General features: G+C 37.7%; 2 protein-coding genes across 3 annotated transcripts in view; one reads left to right on the top strand and one right to left on the bottom strand.

Moving 5' to 3' along the window:
• Nucleotides 1-18,953, top strand: part of AKAP10 (A-kinase anchoring protein 10) — a 91,579-nt gene that overhangs the window by 32,590 nt on the left and 40,036 nt on the right. For both annotated transcript variants that reach the window (XM_021714768.1, XM_008062604.2), the window contains exons 5-9: nucleotides 7,391-7,489; nucleotides 13,318-13,402; nucleotides 14,226-14,349; nucleotides 15,342-15,478; nucleotides 18,435-18,579. In XM_021714768.1, the coding sequence (XP_021570443.1) occupies nucleotides 7,391-7,489; nucleotides 13,318-13,402; nucleotides 14,226-14,349; nucleotides 15,342-15,478; nucleotides 18,435-18,579 (590 nt within the window). The remainder of the gene's footprint in view (nucleotides 1-7,390; nucleotides 7,490-13,317; nucleotides 13,403-14,225; nucleotides 14,350-15,341; nucleotides 15,479-18,434; nucleotides 18,580-18,953) is intronic.
• LOC103264897 (39S ribosomal protein L15, mitochondrial-like) lies at nucleotides 2,089-3,296 on the bottom strand. Its single transcript, XM_008062603.1, is given in 3 exon segments — nucleotides 2,089-2,139; nucleotides 2,461-2,945; nucleotides 2,948-3,296. Coding segments are annotated over 3 exon segments (885 nt in total).

Below are 18,953 nucleotides of genomic sequence, written 5' to 3'. Positions count from 1 at the left end.
TGAGATATTTTTTAATGTAGGTGCTGTTATTGCTATATTGCTCTTAGTAATGCTTTTTCTGCAGCCCACAAGTTTTGGTATATCATATATTATTTCAGTCTTCTTAAATTTGTTAAGGCTTGATTTGTGACCTAATGAGTGATCTGTCTTGGAGAATATTCTGTGTGTGTTTTAGAAGAATTATATTCTGCTGCTATTGAGTGAAATGTTCTGTGTATGTATTGGTAGGTCTGTTTGGTCTATAATGTTGTGTAAGTTCTGTTTTCATACAAATTTTCTGTCTGATTATTCTGTCCATTATTGAAAGTAGAGTACTGAAGTTTCCTACTATTGTATTGCCTTCTACTTCTCCCTTAGTTCTGTCAGTGTTTGCTTTATATGTTGAGGTGCTCTGATGTTGGGTGCATAGATATTTTTAATTGTTATATCTTCCTGGTGAATTTACCCTTTTGACATTTTATAATGTTCTTCTTTGTCTCTTGTAACAGTTTTCAAGTTAAAGTCTTATTTGTCTGATATACATATGTCTTTGGTTGCCATTTGCATGGAATATCTTTTTTCATCCCTTCACTTTCAGCCTGTATGTGTGCTTAAATCTAAAAGATGTAGATCTCTAGTAGACAGCATATAGTTGAGTCTTGTTGTTGTTTTTAATCTGTTCAGCCACTGTGTCTTGATTGGAATGTAACCCAATTGTGTTTAAAGTAATTATCAATAAAGTAGGATTTATTATTGGCTTTTTGCTCTCTTACTATCTTCCTTTTTGTTTTGTTAATTTTTTTTATAGTGAGATGCATTGTTTTTTTTCCTCTCATTTTCTTTCTTTTTTTATTGTTTAGTTTTTTTATTTTGTTTAACTTAAGAAAATAAACAGCCAAGAATCATTTGATTTCTACTGTGGAAGAATTATCATTAATTATTCAAGATAAATCTTTAATTGTACGAGGTAAATTAAGCCTTCATGTGATTTGGAAAAAAGTACCCTTCAAAAGCTAAATAATCTTACAAACCTCTTAATCTTTTACATTAAATGAGTTTAATTTTCACATTACCACTTGTTTTTACTTATATAATATTTTAAAAATTATTTGAAAACCATGTGAAATGACTAATGCCTGAATAAGTAAAAATTATATCACTTAAAATTGCAATTTACCGTCTTAAAGAAAAAATGTTAATGACTTGATCATTATTATCTTCTTTTATCACACAGTTGTGAAGATGAATTCACTTGCAATTTTTAGTTCTCTCGTCTTTGATGTGGTAGCAGTTATACTACGCAGAAGCTGTTCACCAGCCTTAAACCTTAAACTCACATTCCTGATCTCTTTCTTCAGAAGCTAATGGGTCACCATCTTGAACACTGGGTAGCAGGGCTTCCCTAAGGTCACTGAATAAGAAGGGCCACCAACTCATCAGCATCTGCTCTAATCCTGGCAGAGCTGGAGAACAAAATCAATCCCTCTCCCTTGTGCATTCATCCTAAATTATAGCAGTAACAAGACAAGGCCTGAACGAAAAGCATGAAGAAATAGACTAGAAATATTCTAAAATAGTTATAATTTTCCTTCCACAGGCCACCAGAGAATTTATATCTTTGACACAGAACCTACATAGACTCAGCCTCGGCCTGCTGGGTTCCGGCGATCCTTCTGCTCAGCCTTCCGAGTAGCCGGAATTACAGGCACGTGCTACCATGCCCGTCTGATTTTTTTTTTTTTTTAAATTGTAGAGATGAGGTCTCGCCAAGTTGCCCAGGCGGGTCTCAAACCCGCGGGCTCAGGCAATCCACTCACCTCAAGAGGCTGAGCCACTGAGCCGGCTTGATGCTAGTTTTCAATGTAATCATATCTTTTTCTTTTTCATTTTCATCTAAAATTAAAATAAAACTACAGGAAGCAAGACTGCACTCCAGTCTGGGCGACAGAATGAGACTCCAACTAAAAAAAAACAAAACAAAAAACAACAACAACAAAAACTAACATCAACATCTGGAGAACTATACATGAGGAAAATGCAATGAGAAATACAGATCTTCTGGTTCCTTTTCTGGCACTCTTTCACAACTCTGCTTTCTTGGAAGGGAACTCATGAGCTGTAGTACTTGAGATTCTCATCTGTAGGTTTCAGGATTTTCTTCTTTTTTTTTTAAGTGTAATCAAACAAGTTTAATTTAACTGTCATGTTAAACAAAACACCTTTAATTCTTGGAATTTTCTTTTTCCATTTTCTAGTTTTAGTATTTTCAAAACACTCTCATTCAAGTCGCAATGTTGTCTGAGGGTCGTTGTTTCTGAAAAACAGTTCTGTTCTTTGGGATGCTTTTTTTTGCCACTCCCATGACACACAGCTGCAGTCTGGATGCTACTGAGGTCAGACAGTGGTTCGCTTCAGGAGATTTTGTCATCGTGTGCCCGCAGAGAGCAAACTGCTGAGGGGGAGAGGTTTCAGAATTTTCTTATCTATCATATTCACCACCCATCCTGGAGCAAGACCAAAGAAAATTTGCCTTGGATCCTTTCCAGTACAGAGCATTTTGAAGAGTTCATCTTTGGTGATGTCAGGTAAAACATAACCATACTTCTTGGCAAGTTCAAGTCTTGCTTCAGGAAGTTTACCAGGATCTGCCAGATAAGCACGATTCTTTGCATCAGTGTAATACGGTACCAGTTCTTCGGGTGGAAGCATTCTTTTTGGAATAGGTTGTCCACGAAGAAAGAATGGAACATGTCTGCATAGAATTTCCAGACTTCTTGGACCATAGAAGGCTGTAGTAACAACACCACCATTTTTTTCAATTGCAGCAACAGCTAGTTCTGAAGCCAACTGGACTTCAATATTAACTTCCGCCTTAAACGTGTCAGCACCCTCCTCGACCAGCTGGACACCATAATCCCTTCTAAGTGGCTGAATCCTCACACCTCTCCCATTGACGAGTTGGGTTAATCAGTAGGTTGAGTAGGATCAACATGACCCAAATCAATAAGATATTGCAATCTGTCGAGACTAAAGGACTGATACTGGCGTCTGAAGCTATGTCCTTCATTAAACCCATATTTCGGGATTCGTAGGTAAAACAGAGTCTGGCCTCCCTCAAAGCCCAGGTGAGACCTGGTTCCTCTCTGCCTTTCTCCTTTATGGCCTCTCCCACATTTTCTACCTCTTCTCCAACCTCTTGGTCGTCTCTCTGGTTTCCTGGAACCGGGACTCAGCTTTAAGTTGGCTAGGCATACATGCGGCAGCGTCCGGAGCAGATCCAGGGCCTTGGCCCCGCCGCCCTGCATGGGGCTGGCCATGACCCATGGCCGCCAGAACTTCCAAGGGCGCCCGGAGCCTCCCGGCCTCATTTTCTTTTATGTATCTGTATAGGTGTTTTTTGTTGTTGTTGTTGTTGCCATGGGGATTACATAAAACATAACAGTCTATAGTCTTTCATGGGAGTAGAGTAAAAAATAAATAAATAAGTCTATATTAAGTAACTTTAATCACATACAAAAACTACACTTTTACTCTCCCTCAACACTTAAATAAGGTACTTTATTTTTTGTACATTTTCTAAGGTGTTATTTGTATTTTTCACTGTATTGACATTTGTAATGATGGTGCAAAATCAGTGGTAGAAAAACCTGCTAGCAATGAACCAAATTATACTAGTAGTCATTGTATTCTTTACTGCCACATATTCCTAATAAAAATAAATGCCAGTTTTCTTAAGGATGTTTTTGAAATGATAATCAATTTTATTAAATCTAAACCTTTGAATCCATGTCTTTTTAATATGTGTGATGAAGTGGGAATTATGCATAAAGCACTTTTGTTTACTGAAGTATAGTGGTTGTCTTAGAAAAACACAGGTGCAACTGATTATGTTTGTGAGTTCAATTAGCTACTTTTTTTAGTAGCATACCATTTTTATTCAAAAGAATGACTACCAACAAACTAATGATTATTCAGGCTTGGGTATTTGGCAGACATTTGTTTGGAAGTGAATTAAGTGAGCCTGTCACTTTCATGGCAAACAGCTGTCAGTATTTGTTGCCCAGTGATAAAATTCAAATATTTCAAATGAAAATAAGAATTTTGGAAAACTTCTATCTACTACCATGTGCTTTGGCAGCTTTACAGAGTGTTCTGACAAGATTATTGGTGTATTAATGATTTTTAAAAACGTTTTCTAATACAGTATATCAAATATGGAAGATCTATATAAGTTAGGGTACCGATATTTTCCAAAATAGTGGAAAACGTATGATGTAATAAAATAATTCATAAGTAAAAAATCCATTAAAGGTGGGAGATAGATTAGTAGATTTTAATGTAACATAGTATGAAAAGTTCATTGATAGGGTTTCAGATTCTATGTTGTAACTAATTTAAGAAATTATCACTTGTTCAGTTTTGGTCTAGTATCAGAGAAGAACATATCCACGGTTATCTCAAAAAGTTATTCTCATATTCCTTTTCCTAATTACATGCCTGTGAGGCCAGATTTTCTAAAATATATACTTCAACCAAAAAAACAAAGCACAAGATTGAATGCCATAGAGGTTATGAGAGTTCAGCTGTTTGTTATCAAGACAAATATCAAAGATAGTTGCAAACATGTAAAACAATGTGCTCTTCTTGCTAATATTTTTTTCATTTTGAAAAATAATTTATAATAAGAAAAGTAGGCCTGGCTTGGTGACTCAGCCTGTAATCCTAGCACTTTGGGAGGCTGAGGCAAGTGGATTGCCTGAGCCCACTGACTCAAGACCAGCCGGGGCAACTTGGTGAGACCTCGTCTCTACAATAATAAAAAAAAAAAACTAGCCAGGCATGGTAGAGCTCACTTGTAGTTCTGGCTACTGGAAAGGTAGAAGGCTGAGGCGGAAGGATCACTGGAACCTAGCAGGTCCACTGTCACTCCAGCCTGAGCGACAGAGTGAGACACCAATTAAAAAAAAAAAAGTTAATGGCAATTATGTCTAAAGATTTAATGTTGTTAATTTTAACTGTCAATAATTTTTTCTCATTTTAAATTTCTAATGCCTTAATATTTATAGGTACACCACACATGAACGGAAGCTTTTTAGCCTCTTCAGTACTTTTTAAGATTTCAAAGAAGTCTTGAGACTCAAAAGCTTAAGATTCATTGTTTTAGACTTTCCAGATTATTGAAGTTGAAATGAATGTATTTATGTATGTGAATTAATTTTGCAAATATTTTAAATGTAGATTTATAAATAATTTTTGAGCTCCTTCTGTTATATTGCTATGCAAGGTCTTCATGTTGGGACTTTGGAGAAGAGACATGGAAAAATAACAAGCATAAATAATTGCTAATGTTTGTTAGCTCATAAGGGGAATGGAGGGGAAAATTTACATGCAAAAGGACCTCAAAAAGTTTGTAGAAAATGGAATTAAATGCTAAAAATAAAAAATACAAACTTTATTTCTCAGTATAAGCTCCATCAAGTTCAGGACACTCTTGTAAGCGATACCAACCATTTGGTTCACCACTGGAGAACTGAGAGTCCTGGGAGTTTAACTATGCCAATGCAATCTTTTTTACATTATTAACTGAAGAAAAATTGACGCCCTTTAAAATGGTATTTTTTTTTCTTGTTTTTTTGTTTTTGGTGGCTCAAACCTATAATCCCAGCATTTTGGGAGGCCAATGTGTTTTTTAAATTAGGAAACAAAAAGAAATGAGAAGGAGCCAAATCAGGATTGCAAGGTGAATGCCTAATGGTTTTTGTAGAAACTCTCACAAAATGTGTTTGATGAGTAGGATCCTTATTGTGGTGAAGGAGGACTCTCTGGTGAAGCTTTCTCATGCGTTTCTCTGTTAAAACTTTGGCTAACTTTCTCAATACATTCTCATAATAAGTAGATGCTGCTGTTCTTTGACCCTCCAGAAGGTCAACAAACAAATTGCTTTGCATATCCCAAAAACTTGCCATATTTTTTTACTGGTCCACTAGTTTGCTTTGACTGGTCTAATTCCATCTCTTGGTAGCTGTTGCTTTGATTGCGCTTTGTCTTCAGGATCATACTGGTTGAGCCATGTTTCATCTCCTGTTAAAATTCTTTGGTGAATCTTGATCCCACTTGTTTTAAGTTTCCACTCTTACCTGCAGTTGATCTGGGTGCAAATGGTTTTCCCTTCAAGGGGAAAGTCTGATCAACTTTAATTTTAAAATCAGAATTGTGTAAGTTGAACCAATTGAGATGTCTATGGTATTGGCTATTGTTTCTGCTATTAATTTTCGGTCCTCTTCAATTAGGGCACAGACAGATGAATTTTTTTTCTCTCAAATTGATGGGGATCGTCTGCTGCTATAGGTTTCATCTTCATTATCATCTTATCCTTTCTTACAATGAGTTATCCTTTTGTTAACTGTTAATTTATTTGGGGGCATAGTCCCCAAAGACTCTTCATAAAGCATCAGTGATTTCACCAATCTTCCCCCCAAGCTTCACCATAAAATTGATGTTTGTTCTTGCTTCAATTTTAGCAGAATCCATATTGCTCTGTTAGGGACTGTTTTCAAACTGATGTCTTGTTCTTAGTGCCTCAAACCTGATCCAGTTCAGACATGTTATAACAAGTTAGTATGAATTTATTTTGGTGCAAAAAAAAATTTTTTTGAACACCATGCATAGTTTTTTCATAATATGTATTTTCTGTGAACTTTTTGAAGACCCCTCATATAACTCCTGTTTCACAAACCAAACAGTGAAAAAGCAATTTTGTGATGGAAGCTTTTCTCCTTTTCTTTTTCCTTATATCAATAGCTTTAGGGGATACAAATGGCTGTTGTTTTGGGCTTTAAGTGTACCCACCGCCCCCACCTGTGATAGGTGATTTTCCATCCCTCCACCCCTTTTTTCCCCATCCTCCTTCTGAGTCTACAATGTCCATTATACCATTCTCTATGTGTTTGCAGATCCTTAGTTTAGCTCTCACTTATAAGCGAGAACATGCAATGCTTGGTTTTCTGTTCCTGAGTTAGTTCATTTAGGATGATGCTCTGTTCTCTAATTCTATCCAAGTTGCTGCAACAGACATTATTACATTCTTTTGATAGCTGAATAATATTCCTTAGTGTATATACTGTGTATCACATTTTCATTATCCACTGATCAGTTGATGGGCATTTAGGTTATTCCACATCTTTGCAATTGAATTGTGCTGCAGTGAACATGCAGATGTCTTTTTCATATAATGACCCATGTTCCTTTGGGTAGATACTTAGTAGTTGGATTGCTGGATAAAATGATAGATCTACGGAAGCTTATTTTCTAATAACTCACAGCAATAAAAACTGTGCTATTCATGCTTATGGTTCATGACTGTGGTCCAAGTTGTTTTGATTTTTAGAGTTTTCCCCTTCTTCTCTTGCAGGTATAGAACAAGATGCAGTGAATACTTTTACCAAATACATATCTCCAGATGCTGCTAAACCAATACCAATTACAGAAGCAATGAGAAATGACATCATAGGTAAGCAGTGCTTGAAGCTGTGGCAAAAAAAAAAATGGACTGTTTTTTGTTATTGACTAAGTTAATTTTTATGAACATGGAATTCCCCTTCTAGTCTGTTTTCAGAGTAGTTTTTATATCTGAGTAGAACTCACTTTAAAAGTTCCTGTCTTACACATTGGACCCAAAGTCATAAACTTTAACCTGAATTAACAACATAAAGACTAACACACATTTATTGAATGCTCACTATGTCTCAGTATTCTAAGTACTTCCAGGGATAAACTCCTTTAATCTTCTAAAGAACATTGTGGGGTGAATATAGTTAGTATTTTATAAGTGAGGAAACTGAAGCACAGAGGAGTTAAATACTTTACTTTGTTTAAGATAACACAGCTTAGACATGGCAGAGTCAGGATGTGAAACCAGATCCCCACAGTTTAGCTACTGTCTATATTGGCAGTGTTTTTCATACTGTAGCTTGGGACTACAAGCTCTTATGTTCTTACTTCCCTGCCCCAAAAAAAGTCTAGTACAGAAAAATCAAAGTGTCTCAGAGTAGTAAGAACTAACATCATTTCAGAAAATTGTTTCTGTCATATATACACATATGTATGATGTATATACTGAGTCAACAAATATATTTTTCTGTAGGTCATAATAAGATCATCAGAAAGACCTTAGAAAGATCTTTTTTTAGCTGGGCTCGGTGGCTCAGCCTGTAATCCCGTGCCTTTGGGAGGCTGAGGTGAGTGGATGGCCTGAGCCTGCAGGTTCAAGACCCACCTGGGCAACTTGGCAAGACCTCATCTCTACAATAAATCAAAAATTAGCCGGGCGTGGTAGCGCGTGCCTGTAATTTCAGCTACTCGGAAGACTGAGGCGGAAGGATCTCCGGAGCCCAGCAGGTCGAGGCTGCGGTGGCTGGGAGTGGCCACTGCACTCCAGTCTGGGTGACAGAGTGAGACTCCAACTCAAAAAAAAAAAAAAGGAAGATCTTTTTTTTTTTTATCTTTTCTTTTGAGTCAGGGTCTCATTCTGTCACCCAGGCTGGAGTGCAGGGGCACAATCACTGCTCACAGCAGCCTCGTCCTCCTGCCTCAGCCTCCCAAGTAACCTGGAACTATAGGCATGTACCCATACCTGGCTACTTAGATGGCGTTTTATTCACAGATATAAGTGGTTCATTTACTCGTTCAACAAATACTTATTATATTCCCACAAGTTCTAGTACTAAATTTTGTCTTGTTATTCATAGAAAATCTAGTATTTGTGACTTATGGAATAAAGCATGTTATTATACTCCTAGCAGATTTGTCCTAGCATGGGACTTCTTCAGTCCTTGCTGTGCATACTTTGCTCTCACTTACTATTGGATACGGCAAGACCAATGTTAGTTTCAGGTGTGGTTCTTAAATTGGCCCACCACACTTTCCAGTGAATACCACCTGTTAGCTGGGGGTCTGTCAGATACCTCCCCCATTTTCCCTTTCTTTTTCCCACACAGACATCTATAACACATGGGTCTTGTGACTGTTGATGAGTTATCCCCATCTGCTTGTATTTTGAGGGTTTATGGGGGTACTGTTTTACTAAGTTTTGCTGATAGATGTTGTTAGTGGAATTTTGGTTTTTCTGTGTCATTGCTTTATTTTTATGTGGGAATTTGCTGCTATCATCTTTCTAGACCAATTTTTCCTATTAATAGAACTGGAGTTTGTTCTAACTGGTTGGCATTTGGCTATTTGAGGTGGTTGACTAGTAATTTCCTTGGGAGACTGCACCAACTGATAAATTATCTGGGTTGGGGAAGAAAAGGAGGAAGGAGTTTTGAGCCAAATAAAGCATTTAAAGATGAAATGTCACTACAATTCTATTTTTTCTTTACTTGATCAAACTAATGATATAATCCCATGGAGGATCAACTTGATAACATTTATTTATCAAGAAATCTGAGAAAGTTTCCATCCCAGTGTCTGTTATTATGCATTTTAGACTATTAATTACCTATGACTTTAGACAAGTCACTTTTCCCCTTTAATCTCATTCTTCAGAATCCTGCTCTAATTATTTGTTCCCTCTTGCAGTTGAATTATTTTAATCTAGGTGTACTTCAAGTGAGTTGTGTTCAAAGGAGTATTCATTTTAGCTGTTACTGTGTATACAGCCTGCCTGGTTTTGTTATAAATTTATCCTTGGGTTTTTGGTGTTGCTATCTAATTACTCTGTTTTTATGTGAGGACTCAGAATGATCCAGAAACTGTGCTTCCACTACCTCCTTCATCTTCACAAATCCTTGAAGTGGTAGAATTTGAAAAAACTTAGAAGGTACAACTGACAAAATTTGCTGATAGTTTGAAAGTGAATGGTATGAGAGAAGAAAAAAGGACTCAAGTGTGACTCCATAGAGTGAGACTCCAACTCAAAGAAAAAAACAAAACTGAATACCTGGAATAGTGGGGTTGCCATTTATAAGATGAATGTGGGAGTAATGACTAAGGGAGAATCAGGAGTTTGGTTTTAGGCAACCAAATGGTAAATGTCAAGTAGGCAAGCCTATCGTACATTAGGATTTTATTACAGAGGTCCAAGTTGGAGATACATGTTTGAAAGTCATCAACATGTAGATGGATTTAGACCCACAAGACTGGGTAATGGTCCCCATAGGAGTGAGTGTCGTGAAGGAAGGAAGACAAGAGATCTAAGGACTGAGTCCTGGAGCATGCCTGATAGTCTGGCAGATGAGGAAGAACTAGCAAAGGTGACTTTAAGCCCTCTTAAAGCAACTGTATATCAAGGGATTTTTTTTTTTTTCCCTGTAATCCAAGTGACAAAATTATTTCTGGGAAGGAGTAATCAAAGATGTGAAATGAGTCAGGCGTAGTGGCTCACGCCTACAATCCCAGCACTTTCGGAGGCCAAGGTAGGAGGATCACTTGAGGCCAGGAGTTGAAGAACAGCCTGGTCAACATCGCCTCTCCAAAAAAAAAAATTAGCTGGGTGTGGTGGCACACATCTATAGTCCCAGCTACTTGGGAGGATGAGATGGGAGAATCTCTTGAGCCCAGGAGTTCGAGGCTGCAGAGGGCTATACTAGAGCCACTGTACTCTAGCTTGGGTGACAGAGTGAGAACTGGCCTCTGCCCCCAACCTCCCCAAAAAAAGAAAAAAATAAAGATGTGAAATGACACTGATAGATTTAGTAAGATGAAGACCAGGAATTGATTGGATTTGGCAACCTGGTATACACTGGTCATCTTAATTACAATGAGTGGTAATGAACAAAAACTTAATTGAAGGAGTCTGAAGAGAGAATAAGAGCAAGAGTGGAGCCTGAAAGGGGATATTAAGTCAGTGGATAATGTAGACAGTGGTCTTTAATTTTGTTTTTAAAGTGAGATATATTATAAGCATATGAGGTATGTTGTAGCATATAAACAGGTATACTATACCATCCAGTCTATACAGCTAATGAGAATGAGGCAGTAATGAAGGAGAAATTGATGTAGGAGAGAGGGGAACAATTGTTATAGGAGAGAAGTCATGAGAAAAGAGAGTGGACTAGAAGTTTGTTCAGATAGGAGCAAGAACAGTCTATCTGTAGTAACAGGAGAGAATGCAGAAAACACGCGTAGAGATGCAGATGAGTTGGAAGATGTGGTGGGAGATGATGAAAATAATTTTTTGATTGCTTCTATTTTCTCAGGAAAGTGGGAAGCAAAGTCCTCAACAAAGAGAATAGGAGAAGAGGTGCTAGATGTTTGAGAAAGGAGATGTGCAGTTGTAAGGAAATAAAAGAAAAAAAAATTTAGTTTCTCCTACTATACTATCATCACACAGAACCCTTCCAGATGTGTTAGATTTTCCCCCCGTCATCCACCAATTCTACAGATGTTTCCCCAGTGGACACCAGTTGGGTATACTCTAATTCACTTCAATTCTGACACTGTCTTCCTAGAGATGGCATCAAATCCCACAGATTGAAGTCCTACAAGATTGCCCCTACTTCAGACACCAGTCACAAGTACAGGTTTTACAGCCTGTGGTTCTCACCAACTGGCTATAAATTGGGGTTCCTACAACCCCTTCCTTGGATTTGATTAACTTGCTAGGGCAGCTCGCAGAACTCTGGGAAACACTTTACTTACATTTATGTTTTTATTATAAAGGATATTGCAAAGAATATGCATGAACAGCCAGATGGAAGAGATTCATAGAGTGAGGTATGGAGGAAGGGGCACGGAGCTTCCATGCCCTCTCCAGATGTGCTGCCCTCCGGGAACCTCTACATGTTCAGTTATTCAGAAGTCCCTCTCCTCACCCTGTCCTTTTGGGTTTTTATAGAGGCTTCATTATGTGGGCATGATTGATTATATCATTGGCTATTGGTGATCAACTCAACCTTCAGCCCCTCTCCTCCCTGAAGGTTGAGGGTTGGGGCTGTAAGTTCCAACCCTGTAATCCTACCTTGGTCTTTCTGGTGACCACCACCCATCCTGAAGCTCTCCAGAGACCCCAGTCATCTCATTAGCATACAGAATTCTCTCAGGGCCTTCAGTGATTTTAGGAGCTATAGGAAACTAGGTGAAAACCAAATATCACAGCTTTGTATTGCCTAGGAGAGTATTTGAGTGTAAGCAGACCAGGAAACTGCAGCATGATTCTTAGGTTTCATTAAGGTCCCACTAAGGTCATGAACTCAAAGTGAGACTAGTTACACTTTGTATGTTTTTTTCCAGCCATGTTTCACAGCAAGCAGAACAACTTACCAATTTGCTGCAGTTTATTTAGGCAATTCTTTATTTTAACATATTTTGTTTTAAAATTTCTACCAGTAACATTTTGATGAACTTTTTTACAGATAAATCTTTTCACAAATCCTTAATTCTTTGTTATAATCCTAGAAATAGAATTGCTGATTGAAAGAGTATGATCATTTTTACAGCTTTGCTAGAAACGTTTAAATTGCCCCTCGAAAAAGATGTAGCAGTTTATACTCCTACTAACACTAATGTCAGTTTTCCTGTGCCCTTGCTCAAGCGTGTAGTATATTATTTAAAAATTATGCACCTTTGGGAGGCTTAGGTGAGTGGATTGCCTGGGCCCGCGGGTTAGAGACCCGCCTGGGCAGCGAGACCTCATCTCTACAATAAATCAAAAAAATCAGCCGGGCGTGGTAACGCATGCCTGTAATTCTGGCTACTTGGAAGGCTGAGGCGGAAGGATCACCGGAGCCCAGCAGGTCGAGGCTGCGGTGGCCGGGAGCGGCCACTGCACTCCAGTCTGGACGACAGAGTGAGACTCCAACTCAAAATAATTAATTAATTAATTAAAATTAAAATTAAGCATATGTATTGCTAAAAATAATTTTGTTCCAGTTTACTTAGACAAAAGGTAGAGTGCCTCCTTATAGTAATCTATTTTATGTGATCTCTAGTATATCATTTTATGTTTGTTCTTTTGAGGGTTGTCTGTCATATATTTTGCTCCTTTTTCTTTTGGGACATTCCTTATTAGTTTATAAGAGCGCTTGATATTTTAATGATAGTAATCTTTTAACTGCTATACATGTTGTAAATTTTGTTTCTGTTTTCCTTTTTACTTTGTTTGGGTGTTTTAATGTGTAGGAATTAGTTTTATGTTGTTAAATCTTTTGTTTTCTCCTTTTGCATATATACTTCAAAAGGCTTTTTTTTTAAACCTCAAGATCAGCTGTTACCTGTATTTTCTTTTACCTCTATTTAAAACCCTCTAATTTAGATATCTTTGCTGTTAGCTCCCAGTTTGATTCGGAAATGTGGATAGTTTGAACTTAGTAGAAATTTAATTATTTACCATTTATTTTATAGCAAAGATTTGTGGAGAAGATGGACAGGTGGATCCCAACTGTTTTGTTTTGGCACAGTCCATAGTCTTTAGTGCAATGGAGCAAGAGTAAGTTAGTTTCATAATTTTTATATTATGTATTCTTGGGAATTTGAGTTCAGTGTTAGGAATGGACTTCACTCAACTAAAAACAAAGTATCTAAGGATTTAAGTACTTGGAATATTTACAAGATCATATAAGACTATCCTGATTAATAGTTTTAAAAAATATAGACCATGTAAACTCTATTAAAAATAAAATAATTTTCATTTTTAATGTTAATATTTCCTAATTTTAAAGAGTTTGTTTTTAGTCCTGAAGTCTTTTGGGAGTGATTGAGACTATAGTGATTGTGACTATTAAGATTTATTTATTTAAATAATGCATGTCTTCAGATGGATATTTTAATTTGTTAGCTCATGCTGTAAGCTTAATGGATGCTATATAACTAAATTCAACAAATATAATAGATTTGTTGAAACTACCTACAGAGTTTTTTTGGTTTAATTACTGCTGCGTGCCCTTAACCAAAATATATATTTGTTCTTTGATTTAGCATTTATTAAAAGGGTGCTCTTTGGAAGGTACAGCTAGGTATAGTACCTGCCTTGAAGAAAGTTACAGCCTAATAAAAGACATAGGGTATGTCATTTGGTTACTGTAATAGGAGGTGGCATGTGTTAAATGTCAGGGGAGAGCTATGAAGCCATTAAAAGGTGGGAGAAATTAACGTACAGATAAAGATAACAGGAACACGACACCATGGGAAGTGAGGTAGTGTTAACCTAGGCCTTTAAGATGCAGTAGGGACAGTATGGAAAGAGTGTATTTTTCCTGCGTAAGCTCTTTCCTTGGTCGTTCCCTCAAATTTTCCCTTTTGTCCATGTGCAGGCACTTTAGTGAGTTTCTGCGAAGTCACCATTTCTGTAAATACCAGATTGAAGTGCTGACCAGTGGAACTGTTTACCTGGCTGACATTCTCTTCTGTGAGTCAGCCCTCTTTTATTTCTCTGAGGTAAAGTCTGCATTTCCTTTCACACTCTATTAGAGCATTCCAGCCTCTAAATATAAATGCTGGGGCCCAGTCTATAGGATATAACACAGAAGAGCCAAAGTCATTTCCAAAAAGATTTATTATTGTTTTAAGTTTATCTAATGACAAGAGTGCTTTAATGGCATATTAGATTAAAGAGAACATGAAAATTCAATGTAAAATAATTCATTTTCAAAAACCGAATTAAACTACTGCTTATGAGAGAATGCATGTTTTTGTTTGAAGCTATTTTAAAACTGTGGAATTCGATACTTAACTCCAGTGTACAATATTTGCAGACCACACTTCAGAAGAGAGAAAGAAAAGTAGTAAATTTTTTTCCTACTCATCACTTTTACTTTAGCTGCTTGATAGGATTACCGAGTGAAGCATTTGCAACAATTAGTGTATTTATCTATCTGAGGCATATAGTTTAGTATAATGCTGTTTGTTAGGCTTCAGCAAATGAAATTCTTTTGTTGAAGTGCAAATGACTAATAAGTAGAGGTAAAGAGAATTCCCATTTCACAAAGCAGTAACTTAGACACTTGAATTCTGCCTCTTCACAAGAATACGGGTACTCAGTTGATTTATTTTTTACTTCCTTTCTTTGTCATAAGTTTAAATCAGCAGTTTGTTCAGGTTAACATGTCCTCATGGAATGATGGAAATGATCAGGTGTAAAAGATTTGTATATTTGCCAACGAGGAACCACTAATCCATTTTTATTCCAGTTCACTAAAGTTTGCATCCAGCTGTGTGGTGGTGGTTTCTTGTCAATATTTTGTTTTGTTTTTTCTCTAGAAGAATATTTAAAATTTTTCAATTTCAAATGACTATAACTTGTTGACCAGTGTTAACTGAAGAAATGGATCTTTTTGCTTTTTCTTACACCTTGTGTTTTAATACTTGGAGGTTAAGATTAGAAATGGTGAGAGAAATCATATTTTCCCTTTTGTATTTTTCATCCCTAGTACATGGAAAAAGAGGATGCAGTGAATATCTTACAGTTCTGGTTGGCAGCAGATAACTTCCAGTCTCAGCTTGCTGCCAAAAAGGGCCAATATGATGGACAGGAGGCACAGAATGATGCCATGATTTTATATGACAAGTGAGTTACATTGATAGATGCATTCAGCAGGTATTTATTGAGCATTCGATATATACTATGGAAATAAAGGTGAATAAACTCAGTCTTTGCTATCAGTAAGCTCATAAGTAGGCAGCATAAAAGCAGCTTTTTTATGCTGTGTGTAAAGGTTTGGGGTTCTTAGAAAAAAAGTTTCTGCTGAGAAACAGGAGGGGTGTGTGTGTGTGTTTGGAAACCAGGATAGTGATGGTGTTCAGGGAGTGTTTCCAAGAAGAGAGATTTTATTTGGATCCTAAAGAATGAATTGAATTTTGCTAGCCAGGAAAGGCATGAAAGAACATTCTAGACAAAGGCATTGGTACAAAGCAAAATCATGGAAACTTAGGGGAGTTTGGCACTTTTAAGAAACTTGAATTTGGATCATAAAAAGGGTGGAGAACTATAGAAGGGAGGTGAAACTAATTGGAATAGATTGTAAAGGGCCTTGAATATCTATGTATGGGTGTCTCATACATTCAGGTGCCAATCTGCTCAGCCACATTACTAAACGAATTGCAGTTTTTCATTAGTGTTCACTGAAAATAAGAAGTTGGAAAAATCTTGCAGTGAACAAAATTGAAAATATCTCGTCAGGCAAGTGATAAGACCAGCTCTATAACACATAGTGTTCTTTTCATTTAACAAAGAATTTTCTTATTTTGTATCCACAGGCAAGTACTAAAGGGGTAACTTGAGGATACAGGACAGTTCATGGGATGTTAGGGTTGGAAGAGAGCCAAGAGCATCTAGGCCTGAATGTTGGGCTGCAGGCTCATGCCAGGCTGACTGCTTAAGAATCACCTGGGGCTTGTTAAAAATAGATTTCCAGTCCTCTTTCAGAGATTTGATTCAGCAGGTTTGAGGTGTGACCAGGAATCTTTATTTTTGGAAGACATGCCAGATAATTCTGATGAGTAGCCAGATTAGGGATCTAATCTGATTTTCCCATTTTTCAGACAAGGAAACTAAGGCCCAGAGAGAGGTAATGATTTTCTCAAAGTTACAAGGCAAGTTAATGGCAGAACTTGGGCCTGAACACAATTATTAATGTTCTGTCCGGTATTTATTCTTGTACAATACATTTGTGAAAGGTATTATATATGAAATATTGTTATATGGATGTTGAAATAGGAAGAGTTAGCCGGGCTCGGTGGCTCAGCCTGTAATCCCACGCCTTTGGGAGGCTGAGGTGAGTGGATTGCCTGAGCCCACGGGTTCGAGACCTGCCTGGGCAGCAAGACCTCATCTCTACAGTAAATCAAAAAATCAGCCGGGCGAGGTAGCGCGCACCTGTAATTCCGACTACCCGGAAGGCTGAGGCGGAAGGATTGCCGGAGCCCAGCAGGTCAAGGCTGCAGTGGCCAGGAGCGGCCACTGCACTCCAGTCTGGGTGACAGAGTGAGACTCCAACTCAAAAAAAAAAAAAAAGGAAATAGGAAGGGTTTACATTTAGACATTTGGTCTGGGATGCCTGAAAATTCAGACCATGGAGGAATACTTACCAGCTTATTCATTGCAACACAGGAAACTCTCTTTTTGTTGTGGAAATGCTGATTTCAAAAAGGAGAGTTTTCTTTATGCTGGAACTGAATAGTAGCACGAATAAGATCCCAGCTAGAACTCAGTAACCACATAGAGCAGAGATTCTGTGGGGTTTTTTTTCCTTTTTTTGTTTTTTCCATTGGATCCCATTTTCACATTGGAAGCCTTTTTCTTTTTGAGACAGGGTCTCACGCTGTTGCCTAAGTTGAAGTGCAGTGGAACAATCATGGCTCACTATAGCCTTGACCAACTGGGTTCAGGTGATGCTTTGGGCTCAGGTGATGCTTTAGCCTCAGCATCCTGAGTAACTGGGACTACTCACGTGTGTTAGCACACCCAGCTAATTTTTTTTATTTTGTGTAGAGGTGAGTCTTGCTATGTTGCTTAAGCTATTCTCAAATTTCTGGGCTAAATGATCCTCCTGCTTGGCCAGGCATGAGCACCTGGCTGGGAGCCATTTTTAAATGAAGATTTCTGTGTGACATCTCACTGACCCTGTTGTTTTACCAAGTTCATCATACCAAGTTTGACTTTACAGATCCCTACTTATTTTTATATCATATATATATATATATATATATATATGTGCATAATCACAGTCATGCACCATCAACTTTTCTGTATTTCTGTCAGAGACAAAGACAAGAGATGGAAGCTACTAGGGTACTCAGAAGAGAGAGAGAGAGAGTGTGTGTGTGTGTGTGTGTGTGTGTGTGTGTACACACATATTCTCTCTCTCTCTCTCTCTCAATGCTTTTTTGTATGCACTTCAGTCAGCTTACCAAAATACTAGCTATATTATGTCCCATCAAGGTTTAATTACTCCTTTTCCTTTCTATATCAAATCATTGGCAAGTTCTATTCAAATATATCAAATCCATCCACTTCAGCCTCAGTGACATTTTTGTTTTAAATTCCTACCTGTTTATTACTTATACTTCATGATTAATGATGGTGTGTTCTCACTGTATTCTGTGTGTAGGTGTTTTCTGCTCTCTTTTCAGAGGAAATCACCATTTCTTGCTTTCTTATAAATCCATTTCTATCTACCAAGACCTGAGCAGAGAATGAGTGTCCATTAAATATATGTAATTAAATTAGTTTCCTTGCCTCAGTTGTAGCCTGACCTTCATAATTCTTAAACAACAGCAGAGTTTATGGGGCAAGAACTAAGGATGACTAGCAGGCAGATCGAGAAAGTAACAAGTTGACCCAGATGTCTGGGGAAAGTAGGAATAAAAAAAGGTTACAACAGGACTGTCATCACCCAGCTCTATGCTTCTGAGTCTGCAGGTTGAATTAAGTAGCCCTGTATGAGATTCTCTGATATAGGTGCCAGAAGTTGCTTATACTTGGTATGAAATTTGGTTTTACTTTGGATATCTTTCTACCATAGGTACTTCTCCCTCCAAGCCACACATCCTCTTGGATTTGATGATGTTGTGCGATTAGAAATTGAATCCAATATCTGCCGGGAAGGTGGACCGCTCCCTAATTGTTTCACAACTCCCTTACGTCAGGCATGGACGACCATGGAGAAGGTAACAAAGAATCTCAAAAGTATTGAATTACAAGAAGTTGTACTGGTGGAACTCAGAAAATATAACAAGGGAAAACCAAACAGAACAGAACAGTAGAACTTGAAGCAGTTCAGCATTAGAGTTTGATACACTAATACTGTATATACCAAGACTTTGAGTCTGCCTTGGTATGTACAGTCACTCACTGTATTAGAACATTTTGGTCCACGATGGGCTTCATACACGATGATGGTCCCATAAGATTATAATAGAGGCTGGGCTTGTTGGCTCAGCCTGTAATCCCAGCACTTTGGGAGGCCGAGGCAAGTGGATTACCTGAGCCCGCAGGTTCGAGACCCACCCAGGCAACTTGACAAGACCTCGTCTCTACAATA

Source organism: Carlito syrichta, unplaced genomic scaffold, assembly GCF_000164805.1.
Source record: "Carlito syrichta isolate Samal-C Ts95f unplaced genomic scaffold, Tarsius_syrichta-2.0.1 Scaffold305756, whole genome shotgun sequence".
Classification (NCBI taxonomy): domain Eukaryota; kingdom Metazoa; phylum Chordata; class Mammalia; order Primates; family Tarsiidae; genus Carlito; species Carlito syrichta.
The sequence above is the reverse complement of the archived record's forward strand: the minus strand, read 5'-3'. Positions and strand labels throughout refer to the sequence as shown.